The sequence below is a fragment of the Anomaloglossus baeobatrachus genome, chromosome 12 (genome assembly GCF_048569485.1).
Source record: "Anomaloglossus baeobatrachus isolate aAnoBae1 chromosome 12, aAnoBae1.hap1, whole genome shotgun sequence".
Lineage (NCBI taxonomy): Eukaryota > Metazoa > Chordata > Amphibia > Anura > Aromobatidae > Anomaloglossus > Anomaloglossus baeobatrachus.
The window spans coordinates 44,389,581-44,415,855 of record NC_134364.1 but is presented as its reverse complement, the minus strand read 5'-3'; the positions used below and the strand labels follow the sequence as shown (position 1 = coordinate 44,415,855).

Sequence of the window (26,275 nt, the reverse complement as noted above, 5' to 3'; positions counted from 1 at the left end):
AGGGCCGAAGTCTTGATGGGTTGTACAGGGACCCGCTGTTCAGGACTTTTGCACAAACCACAAACTCGACACTGCTGGAAAAACTCAAACACCATCTTTTCTAGGTCGGGACAATACATGATCCTTTGCAGCCATCGGTAGGTCTTCTCACTTCCAAAATTGGCCACCCTTTTATAAGCCTCTTGACCAACAACAAGGCCAAAGGACATAGGGATCACAAGCTGATGTCTCTGATTTAAGTCAGCCTACAAATACATTTTACGATGCAACTTGTCCCACTGTTGCAACACTTTTTCACCCTCTTGCGACAGTTCTGCCCACTCTTCTGAACAGGTCCTGACCATGCTCTAGACCCAATGGTTCACTCTTCTTAGGTCTCGGCATTCATTTTGGACCTTTTCCCAGTCAGCAGGGCTCCTACCAAGAACAGTGGGCATCCTGAAGGCCAACCCACTTGAATATGCCATGATGTGGAAATTCGGCAACCAGTAGTGGTCTCAGTGTCATTGAGCTCATCGTTGACACTCCCGCATTGTGCTCCTTGGTGGATAGGGCATTCGCATTTTCCAATCTCTCGGCTGGAGCAGAACTCTATGCGGTAGTTGAATTGTGCAAGGGAAGCCATCCCAGCTTAGCATTCACCAGGTGGGCCAGTGTGTTATTGTCTGTCATTACCACCAACTCAACCTCTGTCAAGTTCTCCATGAAGTGCTCAGTCATTGCCCAAACCAAGGGCTGAAGTTTTAGCCAAAAAGAGCTGTAATTTGCTGTGTTATGCTCTTACTCCCTTAAGGACCGACTCCCATAGATGGTCACCCGCTCCCAGCCATCTTGCCCGAGCGCTAATACTGCCCCTAGTTCATGCCATGTGACATTAAGGAGTATCTCTAATATGATTCTTAGATAAATATACCTGGAACAGGACTCTGAAAACTCATAAACATGTGAAATAAGACTGTCACAAGGAATTTTTACAAGCATCACTGACTGTCATGGTGGCATCAGGATTTGTGGAAACTCCAGATTCTTGCACTCTGCCTTCTAACTTCTCTGTTGTCAGATCAGCGAAGGAAGACTCGGCTGTCAGCTCACAGCCTTGTAGTTCCTAGGCAGGCAAGCAAGAGTTAATCTTTGCTGTTCTGGTTGTTAACCTTCTTCAGTCACATTCTGTGGGAGAGCCAGTCATTTTTTCTCTTCTCCTATATATGCTGGCTGGACTGTTCTTGTAGTGCCAGCTATAGCTTGTCTATTCTGGTCTGGAGTGATGGATTTACCCACACTTATGGATGGTTGTGTGTTATATTGTTGCCAGTGGTTTAGGTGGTAAATCTTTTTCTGTCTTTGTGCTGTTGCTTTGCTTCACTTGCTTTTCACTTTAGTTTCTTACTGTTAATCCTGAGAATGTGCAAAGTGACTGAGCTTCTGTTACGCCTGTCTGTTTTGTTTATTATTTCCCTTACACTCCAGCCCCTTCCTTTGGGGGGGGCGGGGAGCAAAGATTAGCTTTATTTAGTAATACAGTAAAGGTACTGTCACACATAACGAGATCGCTAGTGAGATTGCAGCTGAGTCACCGTTTTGGTGACGCAGTAGCGATCCCGTTAGCGATCTCGTTATGTGTGACACCTACCAGCGATCAGGTCCCTGCTGTGAGATCGCTAGTCGTTGCTGAATGGTCCAGGTAATTTTCTTCAAAGTCGACGTCCTGCTGGGCAGGACACATCGCTGTGTTTGACGCTGTGTGACAGGGTCACAGTGACTGCTGAGATCGTTATACAGGTCGCTACTGCGACCTGTATTGTTCCTGCATCGCTGGTAAGATCTGACCGTGTGACATCTCACCTGCGACCTCCCAGCAACTTACCTGCGATCCCTATGAGGTCGCATCGTTTTCGGGATCGCTGGTAAGTCGTGGTGTGTGACTGGGCCTTTAGGGTACCTTCACACTTTAACGATGCAGCAGTGATCCGACCAGCGATCTGACCTGGTCAGGATCGCTGCTGCATCGCTACATGGTCGCTGGTGAGCTGTCAAACAGGCAGATCTCACCAGTGACCAGCCCCCAGCCAGCAGCGACGTGCAAGCGACGCTGCGCTTGCACGTAGCCGGCGTCTGGAAGCTGCGGACACTGGTAACTAAGGTAAACATCGGGTATGGTTACTCGATGTTTACATTAGTTACCAGCGCACACCGCTTAGCTTAGCGCTGGCTCCTTGCTCTCCTAGCTACAGTACACATCGGGTTAATTAACCCGATGTGTAATGCAGCTACATGTGCAGAGAGCAGGGAGCCGCGCACACTGCTTAGCGCTGGCTCCTTGCTCTCCTAGCTACAGTACACATCGGGTTAATTAACCTGATGTGTACAGCAGCTACATGTGCAGAGAGCCGGAGCCGGCAGCACAGGCAGCGTGAGAGCTGCGGAGGCTGGTAACTAAGGTAAATATCGGGTAACCACCTTGGTTACCCGATGTTTATCTTGGTTACAGCTTACCGCAGCTGCCAGACGCCGGCTCCTGCTCCCTGCTCGCTTCATTTGTCGCTCTCTCACTGTCACACACAGCGATCTGTGTGTCACAGCGGGAGAGCGCCTTTGAAGAAAACGAACCAGGGCTGTGTGTAACGAGCAGCGATCTCGCAGCAGGGGCCAGATCGCTGCTCAGTGTCACACACAGCGAGATCGCTAATGAGGTCACTGCTGCGTCACAAAAAGCGTGACTCAGCAGCGATCTCGGCAGCGAGCTCGCTGTGTGTGAAGCACCCCTTAGGTTCGAGACCCAGGCATCTCCACCATTAGGGATAATCCTGGGGAAAGATATGGCCTAGGGTTCCCTAGCGTGAGGTCCAGTATAGGAGCTCTTTGTCCCTTACTATCCTACAATCAAATAGTGACAATGAGTGGACGATAAGATGTCAAGTTTCCTGTCATTATCGGTTTGGTGTTGTATTCATGGGAACCATATGTTTACATTCAGTTGATTGTAAATTACAAGCTTTGGAATCATCACAAACTTTTCAAACTAAATATGGGCCAGTGGCTGTTACCTATCACTGACATTATGAGAGATCTCTGTACCTAGTTCTGATGTCCTGGTTGTATATACTATGCTACGAGCAATCTCTTGTCAAAATTCTCACAGAAACTGATAAACATACATGAAGTCCTCACAAATTTCCATAGGTAGCACACTTGGATTGATACTACCTAGATATCTACAAACATCTTGAATAAATAGAATACGCTTAGGCTAAGAAACTATTGTAGAGAGGTCCTACCCTTTTTTCTAACGTGTTTTTCAGTAAATTTTTATATTGCCATGAAATACAAGTTCAGGGAAATTCAATTGTATTGTTCCTCTGTTATTCCTACTGTAAATGGATGAATGAGTTGACATCTAGATGTTACCCTTGGTAGTAGAATGTATTACTACACAGTATGACAATGACCAATGATCAGTTTTACACTATGTAGGAATGCATACTGTTGAGATGTGGAATGATAACACTTAAAATGAGCCTGTCACATTGTACATGAAGTCCGGTCTGTGGACACCAGAAGGAGAAGCTGTGCAGAATGATATATGGATGTGTTCAAAAATGCTTCAGCATAACTTGCATTTATCTCATTGAAATCCCTGTATGAGTCAAGTCTGTGATTCCTCAAGTGATTGACAGCTTTCTCAGTTTGCTCAGTTATACAGGGAAGACTGTCAATCAGGGAATTGGACCACCCACTGGACTCATGTACACACTAAGGACTTTAATGCATAAAATGGAAGTTTTAATGAATCTTTACCCAAAAAAAATGTATACCAGATCCTCCTGCTCTATAATATTCTACCACAGAGCAGAGACCATTCTTTACATGACATGTTCCCTTAAAGGCCCCAAAACACATTAGACTAAAATATGCCAATATCGGCGTATTCAGCAAACAGTGTTTGAGGACCTCTTGATTCTCGCCCAACTGGTGATGCTGGGGTAAAAAAGGATCAGGCAGTTTGAATTTTAATGCTAGATCCATTTGGAATTCTAGAGATAAGACGCCGCCAGTGCTGTCAAGGCAACTTCTTTCTCAGCTTTCCCCTTTTCAAGCACATAAATGCTCAGTGGTGCTAAGTGTTTATGTCTAATGCAGGAGTTGGGAGAGATAGCTGATGGCTAAAGGAGTGCACGGCTGTCAGCTATTGTATGTGTATGCTTAGCTTTACTCATCAATGTATTCATACAATTCCAGGATGAGTAACAGAAGAACTGCATAATGCAAATTTTGTAATAAAAGATGCTCCAGAATTGTAATTACTTGCTGAACTCGCGTACTTGCCAAAATGAAAAACATCAGTTTGGATAGCTAGTCCTCTTTAAAGGGGTTGTTTATCACTCAGCATAGTGGCCACACATCAATGTAAACCTCATAAAGAAGGTTTTTTTCAAGTACCTTGTTTAGTCAATTCTGGCCCTGAGCGCTCATCCCCATCACGTGACCCCCGGGCTCCGTGACCTCAGGGATCCAGTGATGTCATGTCAAGTTTCAGTTGACCGAAAATCACCGAGGCCGGCTCCAGTCTCCTTGAGTGACTGGGCTGTGGGCTGTATTTCACTGCTCGTCACAGTCCAATATCACTCCTGCTTGCGGCACTCTGTCGCAAAGGAGAGAGCGCGTGTGAGGTACTGGGCTGTGACGAGCAGTGAAACTTCACCCACAGCTCAGTCACTCAGGGTGACTGGGACTGCCTCGGTGATGTCGGGTCAACTGGAAGTTGACCCGACATCACCGGATCCCAGAGGTCACGGAGCCCGGGAGTCAGGTGATGGGGATGAGCGGACTGCAATAGCGCCGCTCAGAGGCACAATTGACTGAACAAGGCATTTGAATAAGGCCTTTTTTATGAGGTTTACATCAATTTGTGACCAAAATGCTGAGTAGTGAACAACCTCTTTAAGGATCCACAAGACAGGAGGCTGTACGGAGGCACACTGTTCCTGTGCCTACATACTACAGAGCAGTATGCACTACTTGTGCGATTCTGTCATCTGTACAATATTATGAGGAATTTTTTGTTTTTCCTTATACAAAACCACAATGAGACCCTGGAGAAGTCTATTAGCGCTGTATTATGACTGTACAATATTCTGTAAAATCACTATTTCAGGGGTGGACATATCATTGATGCAATCTGTGCAGCTGCGCAAGAGCCCAAAGTAAGGGACAACTACCACCTCCAAAGCAGGTGGACTTGTGCATTATGATGAACTATTGGACTGCAGAAGGTCCATATATTGTTCTTGGACAAAGCACCTTCTTCTGTCTGTCTCTGCTCTTGGTACATACCAATAGAACATAAACCGTTGGATCAGAGAGAATAGCTGCTAATCTTAAAGAAACCTTGGTGTGAGTGAGAATTAAGAGGTCATGACTCCTGTGTTCAAGGAAATTTGCTTAATTACTTGTGACCATTTTTTATTTTTTTTAACGGTCCATAAATTCTAGATGACAGATTTGGAAAAGTCTCCAATTAACACGTTTTAGCTCTAAAATATATTTTTTTTTCTGGGGGAAAAAAAAGATATTTCTGACACATACTATACTGTCTTCACGCTAAGATTTAGTTACTTTTGGTGAAAAGAAGAATTATGATCATGTAGCAGTTAATCCAATGAATAAAAAGAGAACCCTCCTGGTTGTATCTCGTTGGTGTAGAAGAGGAACCAAATCACCTGTTCAGACTCATTAGTGTCTATGTGGTTTTAATGACCTACTCAGTAGCAGTAAATGAAAAACTAATCCTTATTTTATTTCATTGGCCGAAGAGGATTAACTAACTCATACTACCCGTGCAATCAACCATGTCGAAGGGAGATTACAATTTCTAATACACTAAATCTACACATTTCAATCTGCTGCAGTAAGTAGCATTTAAGATTTATTTTCCTAGAATACATAAGCACATTAAAACAGTAGTTGTTTCACTATTGTTATAGCAAAAGGGGAGATTACTGCACTATACACTGCGACCTACTAATAGGTAGAAACATAGGATACTGTTATATATTGTACAACTGCACATCAAGCGTTCTCATTCTGTATGGGACTGGTGGAGAAAGCAAAGTAGAGCTATTAGACAAATTATTTCTTGAGGCACAGGTTCTTCTGAAGCATGCAGTTTTTTATTCTTGCAGCAAGGCGACTATAGCATACTATATCACAAGGCATTTTATACCTTTAGAATTGTCATGCTGGTGACTATGATGTGACTGGATAGGGACACCTAAGCTGGCCCTCAGACTAGAGAGGACCCTCAACCCAGAGGTACACTCAATGGTAGTGAGGTCCGGACCCCCAGCATGTCCCTATTTCCTGTCCAAGACCCTGATGTAACACCCTCTTCACCCACCACCCAAGGGTTGGGCCAGGACAGCAGTCACAAAACTTCATTGACAAATAACACAGACAGGGAGACAAAACTCATGTACCCCAAAAACAAACACCTGGGGAAACTACAGGGAGGTGTAAATAAGATTAGGGATACATCTATACCAAACAACTGAAGATCACAATGGCAGAAGCAAACACCTCCTTCCAGCTCAAGACCAAGCTTCAGAATGAATTCTAAATAACTGGCACCCTCTGCTGGGAGCAGAGGGAATTTATCCAGGTTGGGAGTAATAATCAGTGGAAACACCTGAGCAGGGGTAATGAGCTTGCTAATAGCAAGAAAACTGACATTAACCTCGGGAATGCTAAAAGGAAAAAAAAAATCACATTTAATAGTAAAAAGACACTCAGAGCCAGATGGCCGTGACAATAATACAATGGAGTCACTTAGACCTACTCCTATTTCTTATTGGTTGAAATCTATTTGAGTAATTAACTTTTCAGAATGTTCGTTACTGTACAAAAAGTTCTTAAAGCAACGTTGTTGTCTTGAACTGTCTCCCCGAATGTGCCTACTTATCAAACCCACAAATGATAATAACACGAGTTCTGTACAAATCCACGGTCACCATCATATTCATCTCTATCCCAAAAACAGGTGTTTGATAAGTACAAATCTACAATCCTTCTTTAGTCCCTGCCTTGAGAAATATCTTTGAAAAATATAATTTGCTACAACTCTTAACTTATGATTTTTCTAACAAGAGCACTCAGCTGCAGGTCCATAGAGAATGAATGGAGCGGTGGCATACATGTTCCACCATCACCCAGTTCAATCAGGGCATTTCAGAGCCACTTTTCTAAACTCAGAAAGGTTCAAGCAGTCAAACTCATCCCACTGATCCTTCATTTTCATCTATTTTATATATGGATGCATGCTGAGAATAACCCTTTAATATATGTTTAATGGTGCATAGAACAGATTAAATAGAAAGGAAACACAGTAATACCCTATAAGCTTCTATAGGTACTGACATGTCTTCAACAGCGATGCAGCCAAACAGCTCTCCCGGAGTTGATGGCACAAGTTCTTGCTGAGTCATCAGCGTGAAGTCACTGGTGCACACAACAACAGTTACTGGAAATGGCAGGGAGACTCGGTGCTGGACCCAGGGAAGGTAACCAAAGGAACGTTTTTTGCCCTTTTTTTTAAAAAACTCTATCTGAGACATTGGTTTTCTGGAACCACAAAATACCTTTTAACTCAAAATGTCATGATAGTGTAAATGAAAATGTTTTATGTTTCTTGTTTTAAACTAGACAACTGGAGAGTGTCGCTATGTTGTCTGTAAATTCTTGCACAGTTTGTAAAGATATTAGAATATTTCACAATGTATACATACCGTATATCATTTTCTCGGAAGCTAAAGCCCCTTGCGCAGGTTATTGTAATAATTATCATTTTACAGTTCGCAGTGAATGCTTGTAATGCGTTCATATCAGTATTCTGGGCAGTAGATGGGCGTAATTGTAAGGCTATTTTTCCACAATGAGCTTTTGGTGAAAATTCCTGCATAATTTCTTAACCTATTATTTAAATTAGGTTACTTGCATTTTTTTTACATTTTTAACATTTTATATCAAGTTTTTTATGCTGCAGAGTTTGTTTCTGTTTGGTGTGTCATGTTTTAAATAAAACGTCTTTGTTTTTGTTACCTTTCCTAGAATTTGACTTTGACAAAACTTTATTGGTATACTTAGGTGCAAATTACATTTATTCTTGATGCATTTTGGCCGTGGATACGCACTAAAGGCCGCTTTACGCCCAGCGACATCGCTAACAAGATATCGTTGGGGGTCACGGAATTCGTGACGCACATCCGGCCTCGTTAACGACGTAGTTGCGTCTGACACCTACGAACGACTGCTAACGATCAAAAATACTCACCTAATCGTTGATCGTTGACACGTCGTTCATTTTCAAAAAATCGTTGCTGGTACTGGACGCAGGTTGTTCGTCGTTCCTGAGGCAGCACACATCGCTATGTGTGACACCCCGGGAACGACGAACAACAACGTACCTGCGTCCTGCGGCAACGAGGTGGGCATGTCATTAATGCGGCTGGTCTCCGCCCCTCCGCTTCTATTGGCGGGCCGCTGTGTGACGTCACTGTGACGGCGCACAAACCTCCCCCTTAAAAAAGAGGTCGTTCGCCGCCCACAGCGACGTCACTAGGAAGGTAAATACGTGTTACGCGTCCTAGAGATATTGTGCGCCATGGGCAGAGATTTGCCCGTAACGCACAAACGACGGGGGCTGGTGCTTTCACGAGCGACATCGCTAGCGATGTCGCTGCGTGTAAAGCGCCCTTAACAACGCATGGTTGTTTTTTATTAAGGGGAAAATCTATACAGAAAACTCAGTGTACCCGCAAGAGAAACTGACATGTTACAGATTTTAAAGACGCACCGCAGGTCAACTTATGCTGAGTAGAAAAGAATAAAAAAAAAAGCAAAATGGGCATTTAAATCCTATCCACTTTGCTAGACCTGTAATGCTGTGTTTTTAGCACAGCAAAAATATGTAGCATCAAACTCACCAAAAGCTCATTGTGGGAATGTTGCCTGATAGGTGCAGAGGTTGCAATCTCACCTGGGCCATTGAGTTTAGGGGATACAAAAGGGCCCAAATTAATAGACTGTTACTATTAAATACCTATGATAATTGGGGGCCCTGTTGGAGATTTTGCATTTGGGGCATACACGTTTCAAGTTACAGCACTGGCATTAGACATACAAAGGGTAAAATTGAACACATCCCCAATTTTCAAAGTAAATATATTTCTAAAAGAGCTATTGACATGACAAATATCGGTAACAGCCCATCCAATCCACACAGGCAAAGAAATCAAACCATAGATGTCAATAAATTAAGTTATGTGTAATAATGAGAAATGACATAGGAAAAAAGAAGGAAGAAAGAGAAGTGCAAAAAGCCATGGAAAGTCATGACTCGAGCTGAAATCTATCAGTAATTAAAAACTAATCCTGCAACGTAGTGAAAAAGAATATCATCTGGTAGCCTATAAAAATATATCTTATTATCAAGGGGAAACACAAGAAACATCTCATGATGGGTAAAACTAATGAGCTGTCTCAAGACCTTTGCAACCTTATTGTTGCAAAACACTGATGACATTGGTTACAGAAGTATTTCCAAACCGCTGAAGGTTCCAATGAACACTTTCGGGGCCATAATCCAGAAGTGGAAAAACCATCATTTTACCATAAATTTACCATGACCAGGTGCTTCCCACAAGATTTCAGACAGAGGAGGGAAAAAAAGTTATCAAAAGAGTTGTGTATAACGCTCTCTTCCGGTGTTGTTGAGGCGACGAGCGGGAGTGGAGCCACTGGACCACATGGGGGACCAGGGCTTGCTTACTCTTTAGTGAGAGTGTTTAACTAAGCAGCCGCTGTGAGGCTGACACCAGGTACCACTCCCAGGGCAGTGACCAGGACTGTGACAGCTGACCCCCAGGACAGAGGATTAACTCAGGTATAGGCATAGGTGCAGGCAGGTACAGGCAGGATGACTGAGGCAGACAGGCAGGTGAGTATGGACAGGTATGATGAGCACAGCAGGGTAGACAGGTATAAGAAGGCAGGTACAGGTATAGGTGACAGACACAGGAACAATGGGACCTGACAAACTAGCTAGCAGACTGAAAGACTAACTAACTAGAGATGTTGCACAGGCACCTCCCCTAATAGGAGGGTGCCTTAAATACATACATTTACTGGAAATGGCACGCCTGCAATTAAGAGAAGGGCCAGTGTGGATGCATACACCCTAAGTACATACCCGAAGGATCGGTGTGGTGTGCACACGCCGGATGTGTGTCACTTTCGATTTGACCCCACCGACATCACACGTGCGATGTTGCACGCCCTTAGTCCTCATGATTTGGGCTCAGCATACCATTATTCATGATTTAAAATGAAACAATTGAGATGCAACTGAACTGCAGACTTTCAAAATTAATTAAAGAGGTTGAACAAACCTATCCTGTAAAATGTTTAGGCATTGTAACCATTTTTCTACAAATCATCCTTATTTCTGGGGCTTAAAAGTAACTGGACAAATTAACTTTACCGTAAGTTCATTTTTAATCTTTAGCAGGCAATGGCGACCTGAAGTCTGGAAGACATGGATATCACCAAACGCTGGGTTTCCCCCTTTACTGCAGCGGACTTCAGTTGTTGCTTGTTTGTGGGTCTTTCTCTGATCTGGTTTTGTTATATTATGGTACACATACCGTACCTTTAAGGCCACCTAAACTCCATAATTGATGAATAAGTTGAAAAAAGATCCGATTTTCACAGTTACATTTTCCACACAAAATTTTAAAATGGCCAAATATTAGCAAATACTGTGTAAATTGTTTCATGTGATTGTCAGCCTACAATTCTTACTGCTTGCTATGTACATGCAGATCCAGGTGCATTGTCCATTATGTCTTATAGGGAAATCTACAATATATCAATGCGTTTATGTATTTCACAATATTGTACGTCAACAAAACAAAGGCATCTTTATTAAACGTGTATGAATAAATACAAAAATGAATGAGGATTAACAAGGCAACAATTAATTACTCAATCCTTTAACATGTCCTACATATGTGGTCTTCCTAAACCTGGATACTAAACACTTTGCATATACAGCAATATCTTAAATAAACTTAGGCAATGCTAAAAGCAAGGAAAACATATGGCAATCAAATTTTGCTACACAACAGCCTTTTTTAATTCAATCCCATAGAAACATCTAAAGAAAGCCCGTCAGCAGGATTTTCCTCTTTAGTCCACCACAACACTATATCTGCCTTTTTGCTCACGATCATAGAATATCCTCATAGTGAAACCCAGGTAAGCAAACTATGAAAAGTATTTTTTAATAGCATCATGCACCTTAGGTAAAATACCTGCTTAGAAATAACCAACCACCAGGATTTTCCTATATAACCTAAAGCCAGTGCTATACTGGCACTATCATGCTGATTCTATACATACCTTTAGTTGTGAGATCGGATGTATACTTTCTGAAATATAGGAAAGTAAAGTTTGTGAAATTCACTTTTATTTGATGATAGGTGCTGCAGAATATCTAATACGTAGGTCGGATTTTGCTAGTTATTCTCGCCTCTGTCTGCCTTCCTCCCCCCTGTCCTTCTTTCCCCTGTAATAACAGAAACAGGTGGAGGAAGGATAGGCAGGCAGACAGGAGCAGGAATAACTAGCAAAACCCGACCCACCTATTACATATTCTGCAGTACTAGCTCCTATCAATAAGATAGTGCATTTCACAAACTTTACTTGCCTGTATTTCAGAAACTATACATACGCTCTCACAACTATAGGTATGTATCAAATCGGCATCCTAGCACCAGTATAGCACTGGTTTCAGTTTATATATGAAAATCTTGGTGGTTGGTCCTCTTTAAGTCACCAGCGTGGCACCTCATCCTGGAAAAGTCATGCCAAATGTGGTCTAGTCCCATGCACAGAGGCCACAAACAATATTTCCCGTCCTCGGAGGAGGAGATCAGGTAGTTGATGGGATCCATTTATGGGTGTGAGTAGAGTAGATTTACCATGCCTGTTAAATGATGAGACGCCATCCTAGAAATTAGATAAGCTAGTTTGCATATGGTATACAATGATATTAAAAAAATCGATTTTTGCACATTTAACCAGAGCATAGTAGGAAGGCTTACAAAGAGGCAGACAGTGCTGGTGGTATACTAAAGGGGAACATTCTGCTGATAGATTGCTATTAAAGGGTGTCTCAGCACAGAATGACTGTTCAAACCAAGCACAGGTGCACGGTACACCCTTGGGGTAGATAGCACATTCCCACCTACTTGTTTTCCATCTATCCCCATCCTCCTCTCTTTATGGTTTGTGTTTGCTTTTGCAGGTCCATTCATAAGAGCTGAGGAACTGATTAAAGTTGTGCTGTTTCTGTAACAAAGCAGCCATGTTTCTTTAATCTCATTCTAATCTTTGAAGTATAAATCTGTACTGATACTTCTGATTGAACTTGCATCCTCCAGTCTAAAGGAAGGCGAATTGAAAATATTTATTGGCACTAATATAATAGTAAACTAAATAAGATTGCAATAACTAGAACTAAGATTTAACTGGTGCAGTACTTTTCTCACTTTTTTTGAAAACTGACCAGATGGGGATCAGATAGTAATATTATAAAATAAAGACACCCCCACAGCTGCAGTGGTTTTTATTCGGGACTGAGAGTGATGATGTCCAGTCCATTTAATCACTTGACTACTGAATTAATTGACTGGCTGCAGAGTTCAGTAACTGATACATAGGATGGAAGTGATGACATCCCATCCATCAGTCACCTGACTCTGTAATAAGTAACTACATGGACTGGACTTCATCTCTTTATGTCCCTGTGGAAATAATGGATGTCCAAATATGTTTTTATGACAATAGCTAACAGGTCAAATAATATTCATCATCAAAAATGTAATGTGCTTATCACAGATAATCAGATCTGAAAGACGATCATATAGGGATATTGACGTACAGGAGAAATATGCACTTAAAAAAATGAAAAGGCTGTTTGGTTTGGAGCAGATTCCACCTCCATGGAGTTTCTTGCATCCTGTCCAAATGGTAACATAAAACCAAAGTCTTCTTTGTCATCATCTGAAGCTTGTGAAGACTTTGAAGGAAAAAAAAATGCAAACTCATCATCTCCTTCCATTTTCTGGAACAGGTTTCCTTAAAAAAAGCATTGAAAGGTTTTTATTTTTTTTATTGAAACTTGTACCATTATATTTATAAAAGTAGAAGATGTTATGTGTATATTTTTGTATTTACCATCACAAATCGTTAGACAGAGCCAACTCCCAAGTGCTCCAACAAGGAAGGATGTTAGCACCCCGTAGCCTTGTACAGCTTGTGCCTTTCTTGGTGCCCATACAGTTAGGTCCAGAAATATTTGGACAGTGACACAATTTTCGCGAGTTGGGCTCTGCATGCCACCACATTGGATTTGAAATGAAACCTCTACAACAGAATTCAAGTGCAGATTGTAACGTTTAATTTGAAGGTTTGAACAAAAATATCTGATAGAAATTGTAGGAATTGTACACATTTCTTTACAAACACTCCACATTTTAGGAGGTCAAAAGTAATTGGACAAATAAACCAAACCCAAAAAAAAAAATTTTATTTTCAATATTTTGTTGCGAATCCTTTGGAGGCAATCACTGCCTTAAGTCTGGAACCCATGGACATCACCAAACGCTGGGTTTCCTCCTTCTTAATGCTTTGCCAGGCCTTTACAGCCGCAGCCTTCAGGTCTTGCTTGTTTGTGGGTCTTTCCGTCTTAAGTCTGGATTTGAGCAAGTGAAATACATGCTCAATTGGGTTAAGATCTGGTGATTGACTTGGCCATTGCAGAATGTTCCACTTTTTTGCACTCATGAACTCCTGGGTAGCTTTGGCTGTATGCTTGGGGTCATTGTCCATCTGTACTATGAAGCGCCGTCCGATCAACTTTGCGGCATTTGGCTGAATCTGGGCTGAAAGTATATCCCGGTACACTTCAGAATTCATCCGGCTACTCTTGTCTGCTGTTATGTCATCAATAAACACACGTGACCCAGTGCCATTGAAAGCCATGCATGCCCATGCCATCACGTTGCCTCCACCTTGTTTTACAGAGGATGTGGTGTGCCTTGGATCATGTGCCGTTCCCTTTCTTCTCCAAACTTTTTTCTTCCCATCATTCTGGTACAGGTTGATCTTGGTCTCATCTGTCCATAGAATACTTTTTCAGAACTGAGCTGGCTTCATGAGGTGTTTTTCAGCAAATTTAACTCTGGCCTGTCTATTTTTGGAATTGATGAATGGTTTGCATCTAGATGTGAACCCTTTGTATTTACTTTCATGGAGTCTTCTCTTTACTGTTGACTTAGAGACAGATACACCTACTTCACTGAGAGTGTTCTGGACTTCAGTTGATGTTGTGAACGGGTTCTTCTTCACCAAAGTATGCGGCGATCATCCACCACTGTTGTCATCCGTGGACGCCCAGGCCTTTTTGAGTTCCCAAGCTCACCAGTCAATTCCTTTTTTCTCAGAATGTACCCGACTGTTGATTTTGCTACTCCAAGCATGTCTGCTATCTCTCTGATGGATTTTTTCTTTTTTTTCAGCCTCAGGATGTTCTGCTTCACCTCAATTGAGAGTTCCTTAGACCGCATGTTGTCTGGTCACAGCAACAGCTTCCAAATGCAAAACCACACACCTGTAATCAACCCCAGACCTTTTAACTACTTCATTGATTACAGGTTAACGAGGGAGACGCCTTCAGAGTTAATTGCAGCCCTTAGAGTCCCTTGTCCAATTACTTTTGGTCCCTTGTAAAAGAGGAGGCTATGCATTACAGAGCTATGATTCCTAAACCCTTTCTCCGATTTGGATGTGAAAACTCTCATATTGCAGCTGGGAGTGTGCACTTTCAGCCCATATTATATATATAATTGTATTTCTGAACATGTTTTTGTAAACAGCTAAAATAACAAAACTTGTGTCACTGTCCAAATATTTCTGGCCCTGACTGTATATGATACATCCATAGTGTAAAAGGAGGTAAAATGTGTGTACTGCAGATTTATTTATGCACGTAATGATACTAACCTATGTCTTTCACAGGTGATGGTGTATTGGTATTCGCTGATGTAAAACTTTCTTGCTAAAAGATAAAACACAGAAGAAGAAGAAACACACAGAAAATAAGTAAATATTAATATCATGTACACCTCATCTTAGACTTCAAACGTCAATGGGTTGTAGACTTCTAAAAAATAAGTCTTGCAAACGGCACAGACAGTTTTAGCCCCTTCCTGACCAATATATTTACGTCATTGGCCGTGTCGTTGCCTGTGATGAGGTCTCACAATCTGAGCCTACATGTTTCCCAGCACTTGACACCTAATTTAATGAACCATCTGAGATCCACCCGTGGCTGTCAACCATTTAAAAGCTGCTGACAATCTCTTACAGCAGCATTTAACACACGTTGACAGGAATTGCGTCATTGATCTCTTCCATATGCAACTTGTCATGTTTTCGCGTGGCACCAATGGGTTGTGATGAGAGCCAGGGGTCAACTGATGACCCCTGTGCCTATCATCACAATTCTCCTGTGAACGCCGCCTGTGAGCCAGCATTCACAGGAGATTGTGATTTTTACAATAGAGAGGTGATGATACTGATGCTGACCTCACACAGGTCCTGCACGAGACAAATTGAATCGTTTATATAATACTTATGCTAATTCTAACAGGGTGAGGGGATAACTATAAATACATTATCTGCTTCTTTGCTGCTGAAACTCAACAAGCAACTCATTTTATAAACTTTACTTTTTTGGATTTCAAAACCTAAACATTCGAGCTGACCACTACAGGTATGTATAGAATCGGCCTGATAGTGCCAGTACAGCACTGGCTTTAGTTGATCTACAAAAATCCTAGTGACTGGTTCCCTTTCAGTAAAAAAAACAAACAATATATGTTTAGTATCTACATACTCATACTAACCTGTAAAATCATATTGTAAGGTCAGTTTCATCATATAGTGAACATATTAAATAAAAAAAAAAAAAAAAACATTGTGGAATTGCAATTTTTTGCAATTTCACCACACTTGGAATTTGTTTCCCATTTTCCTGTACAATATGGAGTAGAATGAATGGTGTCATTCAAAAGTATGACCTGTCCTGCAAAAAACAGCCCTCACACTGCTATATTGAAAGAAGAATAAAAAGTTATGGTTATTGGAAGAAGGGGAAGAAAAAACAAAAATGAAAATGGAAAATTCCCTTGAGGTGAAAGGGTTAACAATAAAATGCATACTCTCCCACGCTAAACCCCATGGATCTAGTGTTGGCTGCTCTGTGCCAGAACAGAAAGAGGTGACATTAAATCCTGTTCTTCAGTCAGCTGACTGCTGAGACCTCTCATTGACTGCAGCGATCAGCAGAATCATTGGAGCAGACCAGCGCGGAATACATGGAGGTGCCTTTTCCAAATTTTCCTTGCTCTAGCCTCCCGACACTATTAGTCCAACTAGAGAGCTGCTTTAAATAAGGGTTGCAGCTCTAGGCAATTTAGCTAATTACTTAAATAAGTTTTGGGGTTTTTTTGCATCAATGATAGAACAAACCCTTTACATAGATTTTATTCTTTTTATGTTTTCTTGAAATAAATAATAACTGTCTCATCCAGTTACATATTTTTTTACCTGGTCTTGAAATCTTACTGTTGAAAATGATTCAAAGCTACAAAGATTTGGAGTTTTAGGTGTGGAGGTCTTAAAAAGATTCAAACAAGGAGATGCTTCTTCTTGTCCTTTGTTTCTGGAAAATCTGCAGAGAAATTGATAGCATACTTTTATTAATTAAAAAAATATATATTTTAGTGGAAGTTAGGCTAGGTTTGTTCTCTGCCAAAACCTTTGTTGGAGTTTCTGTCTGAATCCCAAAAAATTGTATTCTGATGGTACCCCCAATGCAGCCATTAACCTGAATGAAGACGAATAATCTAATAAAGAGGGTTTTTTAAAGGACAGTTTGTGGGCCAGTGAAATCACTAAACATCACTCAATTCAATGGCTATCCTGCAATGCTTTGATTTCTTTACTATGGAAATGACAGTGATCATTTAATTTGCAGTTCTTAATAGCAATGGAACTTAGTGCCTGTCATGGGAGCCATTTTGATCACTAACTAGCGGAGGACCCACAAATGAGTGTAAATGTCTACACTTTACCAATATTTCCTAATATATTTTTAGAGCGATTATTTTTCAAAAATCTTTTGCTTAAAGAGGTCTTGTCAATAGGTCAAAAGTGTCCAGTTTAAAATAAATTTTCACTACTCCACTACTGGTGATGGTGCGCTTCCGGTGGTGTTGATGGTTACGTTCCCAGGACTCACGTGAAATTGGGATGTCATGCAGGTCTTGTGCCCAATCACCATCGGCTTTTCTCTCCCTGCTTTCAGACATATGAGTAATCAATAGGAAGTAAGCGGCAGCAGCTCTCACATCCTATTGATTTTTGTCCAAAGGCGAGAGGAGAGAAGCTGACAGTGATTGGGCTCGCATAATTTCACAACTTCCTGTGAACCCCGGGAACGTGGGCACCAATATTGCTGGAACCGCGTCAGCACCAGAGGGGAATATGAACTTCTTATATTATTGGGGCATAACATGTGGAATGAGACGGGGTTGTCCTAGTAGTGGACAAAGTTGAATCATAAGATTTTTGGCAATCTCTGGCTGCCACTAGGAAAATGTACCAGATACAATAATTACTAATAATCTATATGGAGTAAGAAACTAATCTTCCCAGTGATGGCTGAAGACAACAGGAATTTTACCATTTAAAGGGGTTTTCTCACTAACTAACTTAATTTTAAAATTGATTTTAATCAATAGAGCTTGTAATAATAATAATTTCCACAAATGTTCCTCTGCCAAGATAATCCTATATATGTGCCCCTGTTATATACTGTGTAATGGCCGTGTCTGATAGTATAGGGACACGTTCTGATCATACCACATCTCCTGGACATAGCTGATTCTTTTTGTGAAATAAAGCATTTCCCTGACTGTTTTTTAAAAATGTCTTACCTCAAAGATCCCAAGCTGTAATGTTGTATATTTTTTTACTTTCTCCCCGGAGCAGGAGATGTGGTATGATCAGACCATGTCCCTGTACGGTCACACACGGCCATTACACAGTACATAGCAGGGGCACATATATAAGATCTCAGCACAGGAACATTTTTTTTAACACATCCAATTGTGGAAATTATTATTATTCCAATATCTGTTGATTAAAATGAACTTTGTGAGGAGCAGAGCTTGTTCTGTGAAGTTTAAAAATATAACACAGGCCCCCTTTAACTTTATGTTTGCAGTGTATTTGGCCACTGGATAATAGTAGTGTGAGAGAACAGAATCCATATTGAGTCTGTGGTATCTATCTTATACATAACTCTGGTGTCATGGTGATCAAATAACACTGAATGGGTAGGATAATTTCACATTTCTATTCCCGCCCCTACTGCTCTTATTAGTGCTTAGGTCAGAGGGAACTTGTCCTTTGTCTGTGACCTTATTTAAACTGGTCACATGTGCTAATAAAGTAACATTTTTTGAGTACACCTTACTAGGCTGAACTTTATTAATTTCCCAAGCGCTTGTGAAACAAATCTTTTTTATTTGGGATTCAAGAGCCATAGAAGTGTATATCACTCACAGAGTTTGGTGCTGAAACCCAGGACAGACCCACATTATACCATAAGGATATCGAATAAGAATGGACACTCTAGAAAAAATAATGCTAAAGCTGCAGCATAAGGTAAGAAGCTTATTCTTACTATCTTGCTTACTTTTTCTGTAAGCTTGGTCTAGCTCTATCCCGGGTGAGTTATTTGGCATTAAATAGTCTGGCCCAAGAATTGGGAAAGTTACCTATGCCTTTGTGAACTGTGTGCATGTTATGGGACTAGTGTATGAGTGTTTGATGAAGTAATACTAGTACTTAGAGGATTGATAGAGTTGTTGTGTCTGTTGAGAAGGATCAACACAACAGAAGGCTATCTTGTAGTGTGTTTACTGGGGAGGGAGATTGTAGGTTTGTAGTAGGCTTTAGTGACAGCTACATAAAATTGTAGGTTTTTGTCTTTGGTGCCTTCCTACAAATAAGATGTCTGCTAGCACTGATACAAGCTTTAAAGGTGTTATATCTGAGGGAGCTTTTGGGGCAAGCATGTAAGCTTGCCATGGTAGATAGGTACAGAAACCCAAACAAAAGGCAGCAAAGAGAAGAGTGTTCAAATAATGTGAAGGTAATGGATTGTAAGAGAATGTTGAATAAGTTGGGGATTCCCTTTTATGGAGAGTTTGTTTATTAGAACACGTAATTGGGAAGATAAAACAGCTTTCCCAATGGCGTGAAAAATTAGATTTTATTGAGCAATACAGCAAGTCCAGTAAAGGAGCAAGAAAAAAGACGTTTCGGTCTTAACTCAGACCTTCATCAGTTTTAACTAGTGTAGAAAGAGAGGATAGATGTCAATAGATAAAATAAATAAATAAAACATATATGTAACATGATGTGATCTGTACAAAATCATCAAATAAGCAAAGATATTAAACCATAATTGTGCAATATAGATGAAAATCAATTTTGTTGATTCTCTATTATGTCATCAATTCCAGCCAGTTGCCATTGTAATCACATTTCTTTGTTAACAGTTGGTCTTTGCTCCTCATTCTTCTGGGCCACAATTACTGTTCTTGTTTTCCTGTTTTTATTTTTTTCTGCTTTTCTCTGTTTGTTTTCCTGATGTTCAACACTTTGCTTCTACCTGACCCCAACCATTCATATGTACTTATTTTTTTATCTTACCACGTCAATTCCATTGTCCTTTTATGTCTTTACCTGCATATACAGTTCCTACATACTCCATCAAACACAATACATCTCTTTAGACTCAACTTTTCATACTCACCTTTGCCAATGATTGCTTTATTCTTATCCATTTGCACATAGATTCCATATTTCATTTTAGTCCATATACTTTACACACATTTACCCCAATATTTCAATACACTCTTTGTTTCCATACCTCTTCGTCATAGTCACCTTTTGTCTTCTTCTCTGTCTTGTCTTCCTCACTTTCCCCTTTTCGTCTCCTTTTCTCACACCCATCCTGACTTTTTTCTACTTTAAAATTTAGCTTGTAATGTCTTTGTTTTCTATTAGCTCTATACATAGCTCATTTTGACATATGCCTTGCTATGATGCAGTGAGCATGTCCGAGCTCCTCTCCTCAGTCCTGACGTCCTCCGGCAATAGTGGTCATGTGACACACAGCGTCATGAGTTACCATAGTGACACGGTGTTTTGCGTTCCACAGACCGTTGGCTCAGGGACATTATATCCCGAGGAAGAGGTATCTGAGGGCATGCGCCGTCAGTGCAAACAGGTAGCGCTGGATGTTTAATTGTGCTAATGTTAATTCCCAACACCTACAATCACCATATAAATTCAACTCTTACATTACGCCCCGATGAAGGTGACGAAACGCGCGTCAGAGGCAGGAGGTAGACGCGTGGGCCAGTAGTCTTTTGTTCCATGTAAGTGTATATGATTATTCGATCTTACGTGCAGTAATTGGATTGGTGTAAAACACTGATCTATAATACTTAGCAAGTACAGGACTTGCCATTTCTTTGCCAGTTAGTGTATTTTTATTTAAACACATGTATTATAGCCAGGAAGCATAAGAGCTTGATGCCAAGCACTGGCAGATGTTTAATATAAGGCACTTTTTGCACTTTAAAATACAGGTTGTTTCTGCTAATTTATTTCATATATTAGTAAAACAGTGGTGATATTGGCTAGTATTGCGGCATTGCATGAGATATTTAAGATTTATACAAGTTCTGTACACTAGTCTTGGTCCGTTTACTTCCACACTGGTGGCAATTTCCCTTTTTATGATTAATACATGCTATGATTGTTTTTAATGTGTAATAATAAAGCATTGTTTTTACTTTTAAATTGTGTCCCTTTTTGTTCACCTTTTTTTTCTCATGCTATTTAGATGGGTATAGAAGTGTGAGTCTATTTTTTGATTATAAAATTTTTTCTACTTTCCCTACTTATTTCACTATTTCTTCTCAGGGACTCCTTAGTATACGATTTTACATGGGATGATTGACATTTTCATCCAAAAATTACCACAATCTTCAGTTTGCCTATCTGGACATTTTGAACATATGAAGGAAATTACTCTGTGTGTATATGCATATTACTTTTACACATTTGTATACATATACATGTTTGTCTCCAATCAATAGATTTTCAATTATATTGCACAATTATGGTTTCATATCTTATAGCTTATTTAATGATTTTGCACAAATAACATCATGTTTTATATATATATATATATATATATATATATATATATATATATATATATATATATGTATATATATACAGTACAGACCAAAGGTTTGGACACACCTTCTCATCTCTAGAACAACTATTAAGAGGAGACTTTGTGCAGCAGGCCTTCATGGTAAAATAGCTGCTAGGAAACCACTGCTAAGGACGGACAACAAGCAGAAGAGACTTGTGTGGGCTAACGAATACACAAGGAATGGACATTAGACTGGTGGAAATCTGTGCTTTGGTCTGATGAGTCCAAATTTGAGATCTTTGGATCCAACCACCGTGTCTTTGTTGAAAAGGTGAACGGATGCATTCTACATGCCTCGTTCCCACCGTGAAGCATGGAGGAGGAGGCGTGATGGTGTGGGGGTGCTTTGCTGGTGACACTATTGGGGATTTATTAAAAATTGAAGACATACAGAACCAGCATGCCTACCACAGCATCTTGCAGCGGCGTGCTATTCCATCCGGTTTGCGTTTAGTTGGACCATCATTTATTTTTCAACAGGACAATGACCCCAAACACACCTCCAGGCTGTGTAAGGGCTATTTGACTAAAGCCTGCTTTACACGCTGCAATATATCTTACAATGTGTCGGCGGGGTCACGTCGTAAGTGACGCACATCCGGCATCGTAAGGTACATTGCAGTGTGTGACAGGTACGTGCGATTGCGATTGAAAGGTAAAACGTTTATCGCATACACATCGTACCTTTCTCTAGAATTGCACGTCAGATTGTTCATCGTACCCAGGGTAGCACACATCGCAGTGTGTGACACCCCGGGAATGATGAACAGATCTTACCTACATCCTGCGGCTCCCAGCCCACAATGCGGAAGGAAGGAGGTGGGCGGGATGTTTACGTCCCGCTCAGCTCTGCCCCTCCGCTTCTATTGGCCGGCTGCCGCATGACGTCGATGTGACGCCGAACGTCCCTCCCACTCCAGGAAGTGGACGTTCGCTTCCCACATCGAGGTCGTATGGAAGGTAAGTACGTGTGACGGGGGTTAATCGTTTGAACGTGCCACACATACGATGGGGGCGTTGCAAATCGCATACGATATCGTATGCGAAATTGCAACGTGTAAAGCAGGCTTAAGAAGGAGAGTGATGGGGTGCTACGCCAGATGACCTGGTCTCCATAGTCCTGAACCCAATTGAGATGGTTTGGGGTGAGCTGGACCGCAGAGTGAAGGCAAAAGGACCAACAAGTGCTAAGCATCTCTGGGAACTCCTTCAAGACTGTTGGAAGACCATTTCCGGTGACTACCTCTTGAAGCTCATCAAGAGAATGCCAAGAGTGTGCAAAGTAGTAATCAAAGCAAAAGGTGGCTACTTTGAAGAAGCTAGAATATAAGACATACTTTCAGTTGTTTCACACTTTTTCAAGTATTTCATTCCACATGTTTTAATTCATCGTTTTGATGCCTTCAATGTGAATCTACAATTTTTAGAGTCATGAAAAGAAAGAAAACTCTTTGAATGAGAAGGTGTGTCCAAACTTTTGGTCTGTACTGTATATATATATATATATATATATATATTTATTTTATCTATTGACATCTAGCCTCTCTTTCTATGCCAGTTAAAATTGATGAAAATCTGAATTAAAATCAAAACATCTTTTTTTCTTGCTTCTTTAATTGGACCTGCCGTATTGCTCAATAAAGTCTAATTTTTCATGCCATTGGAAGTGATCAGTTTTGTCTTCTTAATTATGGGTTTGGAACTTACTGAAGCACCCATACCTATTCCATAAGTGCCACTCCATATTCTGTTTATTAGAACAAGCACGGTGGGGACAAATGGACACAGAAAGAAAGTGAATTATTTTGCCATTTGTGGAGGAATTGAATGGATCTGGGAGATGCATGTTGTGAATTTGTGAATACAAAAAAAGGAGCCTTAGAAGGCAGGGCTTGTTAACTTGTGTCTTAAAGAGGGAAGAGTTAAAGGCCTTTTGCAATTGGCTAAGAGACAGGATTTGATTCAAACTTGCAGAACAAAAGGAGTAAGTTTTACCTTACAGGGAGGGCAAAGGAAGGAAAAGTAACCCCCATAACCAACATAGCCAAAAGCACATGGTCCTATTGTCTATTACAACATAAAGAACTGAAAAGCAACCTTTTAAACAGGAGTTTTGCCTATATTTAACAATTCATTGTAAATGATTTTTCCTTACCTTAAGATATCGGCAAAAGTAATTAGTAATTGTTTTTTTTATTTTGCTGATACTATCTAAATGATTAAATTACCTTTGGATAGAAGTTTAGATATTTTAATAGATACTAAAGCATAGAAGTCTGTTGTGTGTAAAAACTAAAAGTTTTCTTTGGGAAATCATCAAAGCATTTTATAGTGATTTACTTGGAAAATTAATTTAAATTCCATGCCTCTGCACCCAGACTGCCAGTATTTATTTGTTTTGTTTTCTTTCAAGGATATAAAGGATATAAACAGTTTACAGTATACATGAACTGTGTTATCACAAGGTGCCCAAAATTCCCCTATAATATATATGGCTTGCTACAATGTCTTCAATTTTGAATTTTGCAAAAATGGACTGACTCCTCCATATGCAGAGGTTGTATTGCTTTAGTTAATAGTAAGTGGATAATTTATGGCTTTCTGTCATGAAGACTTCTTATGTTAGGAGTCATCTATTTTTCTTTTGTATTTACCAGCAGAGAACAAACTACAATTCTGTCAGTATAAGGTAGTCTCACAGAGGAAAGATTACAAGTCGGCAGTCTTAATTTGCCCAAATACTAGGTTTACAGTTGAGACTTGTAGCTTATTATTAGGCTTGACTGGACCTCATCATCAGGGCTGCATCTCTTGTGTCAGACTTATTTCTCTGGTTCAAGCCAAGGTTGAAGAGGTCACAGAAATAGTTCCTGATTACAAAGTTACAATAACACGATATTTCTGGTGTTGTTCTGCGAGGTTCTGCAGCAAAGTGCGGGGATTGCAGATAAGTGTATAGTTTAAACACAATCTCATAGTGGTGATAACTGTAATTGTTTAATTTCATTAGGGAATTGTGTGTCTGTTTGTCTGTGAAACTGTAAAAAAGCACACAAAAAAACGTTTGTCTTGTGATTTAATTAGTAGTATTAGCCACACCTGTTTTTAGAAGCAGATAAGTGTATAGTTTAAACACAATCTCATAGTTTGACAGAAGAACATAGTTTGAATTTATCATTATACGTTTCCCATTGTTTTCTTTTTCTTTGTTTTTCTGCTTTACTGTTTATATCCCCATTTAATAGGTGCTCCATGGACAATGCTACCAGGTGTGTATCTTGTCAGATGTATGCATGCCTTGAGCAGCCGTTCGAGGGTGAATATGTCTGCACTCGATGCAAGCATGTTGCATATTTGGAAGCCCAGGTAACTGATCTAAATAAGCAGCTTGCAACACTCAGGGGCATTGCAAACCTGGAGAGGAGTTTAGAGCTCACTGAGCTTTCTCTGGCTGGGGCCAGTGCTATGGAGGAGGGTGGAGGTGGGGAAGATCAGGACCCAGAGGTAGGTAGCTGGGTAACAGTTAGAAGAAGAGGTAGGGGGAAAAGTGTCAGGGAGCCTAGTCCTGACCTGGCACAATCTAGTAAATATGCCTGTTTGGCTGATATTAGGAATGAAGGGCCAGGACTAGGGTCAATACAGCAGGACATTGCTCCTAGCAAGCAGGAAAACGACTGCTGTAGGAAGAAGGGAAATAGGAGTGCAGCAAAGCCCAGACAGATGTTGGTGGTAGGGGACTCTATAATTAGGCGGACAGACAGGGTCATCTGTCGCCAAGACCATGAATGCCGAACTGTGTGTTGTCTGCCGGGTGCTCGGGTTCGGCATATTACGGATCAGATAGACAGATTGCTGGGTGGGGCTGGGGAAAACCCAGCGGTCATGGTGCACATTGGTACTAATGACAAAGTTAGAGGCAGGTGGAAGGTCCTTAAAAATGATTACAGGGAACTAGGAGAGAAGCTGAAGTCCAGGACCTCCAAGATGGTGTTTTCAGAAATACTACCAGTGCCACTAGAAAGACAGTGGGAGCTTAGGGAGATAAATATGTGGCTTAGAAATTGGTGCAGGAAGCAAGGGTTTGGGTTCATGGAGAACTGGGACGACTTCTCAGTCGGCTACAGGTTCTACGGTAGGGACGGGCTGCACCTCAATGGGGAGGATGCAGCTGTGCTGGGGGAGAAAATGGTCAGACGGATGGAGGAGCTTTTAAACTAGGATCTGGGGGGAGGGAGGGTAGTGGAGCAAATAAGGGGATAGATAGAGACAGTAAGACGGTAGGGGTCAATGAAGGATTGGGGGTGCTCTGACATGCAAGGAACGTAAGGAGGCTAGGGGTAATAAATGTGTTAATAGTATTACATGTCTACTGGCAAATGCAAGAAGTCTTGCAAACAAAATGAATGAATTAGAGACTCTTATGTCAACCATGGATTATGATGTGGTGGGCATTACGGAAACCTGGCTGGATGAAAGCCATGACTGGGTGACAAACATACAGTATTATACTACGTTCAGGAAGGACAGGAAAGACAAAAAAGGTGGTGGGGTGTGTATATTTATCAAATCTAACCTAAAAGCTGTTTTGAATGATGACATTGGGGGGAACGGCAACAATGTAGCGTCAGTATGGGTAAATGTACATGGAGAGGGGAATAATGGAAAAATGCTAATTGGAGTTTGCTATAAGCCTCCTAACATACTTGAACAAATAGAGGGTGAAATGCTGGAACAAATTGGAAAGGCAGCTAACAGTAATAATAATCAGGTTCTTATTAGGGGGGATTTTAA

General features: G+C 40.8%; 1 protein-coding gene across 2 annotated transcripts in view; it reads right to left on the bottom strand.

Annotated features, from left to right (window-relative positions):
• Positions 1–11,865: 11,865 nt before the first annotated feature.
• Positions 11,866–26,275, bottom strand: part of C12H14orf39 (chromosome 12 C14orf39 homolog) — a 94,755-nt gene continuing 80,345 nt past the window's right edge. For both annotated transcript variants that reach the window (XM_075329996.1, XM_075329997.1), the window contains exons 16-18: positions 16,726–16,849; positions 15,118–15,172; positions 11,866–13,191 (exon numbers count right to left, since the gene is read on the bottom strand). In XM_075329996.1, coding sequence (XP_075186111.1) covers positions 13,010–13,191; positions 15,118–15,172; positions 16,726–16,849 — 361 coding nt within the window. In that variant the 3' untranslated portion in view covers positions 11,866–13,009. The remainder of the gene's footprint in view (positions 13,192–15,117; positions 15,173–16,725; positions 16,850–26,275) is intronic.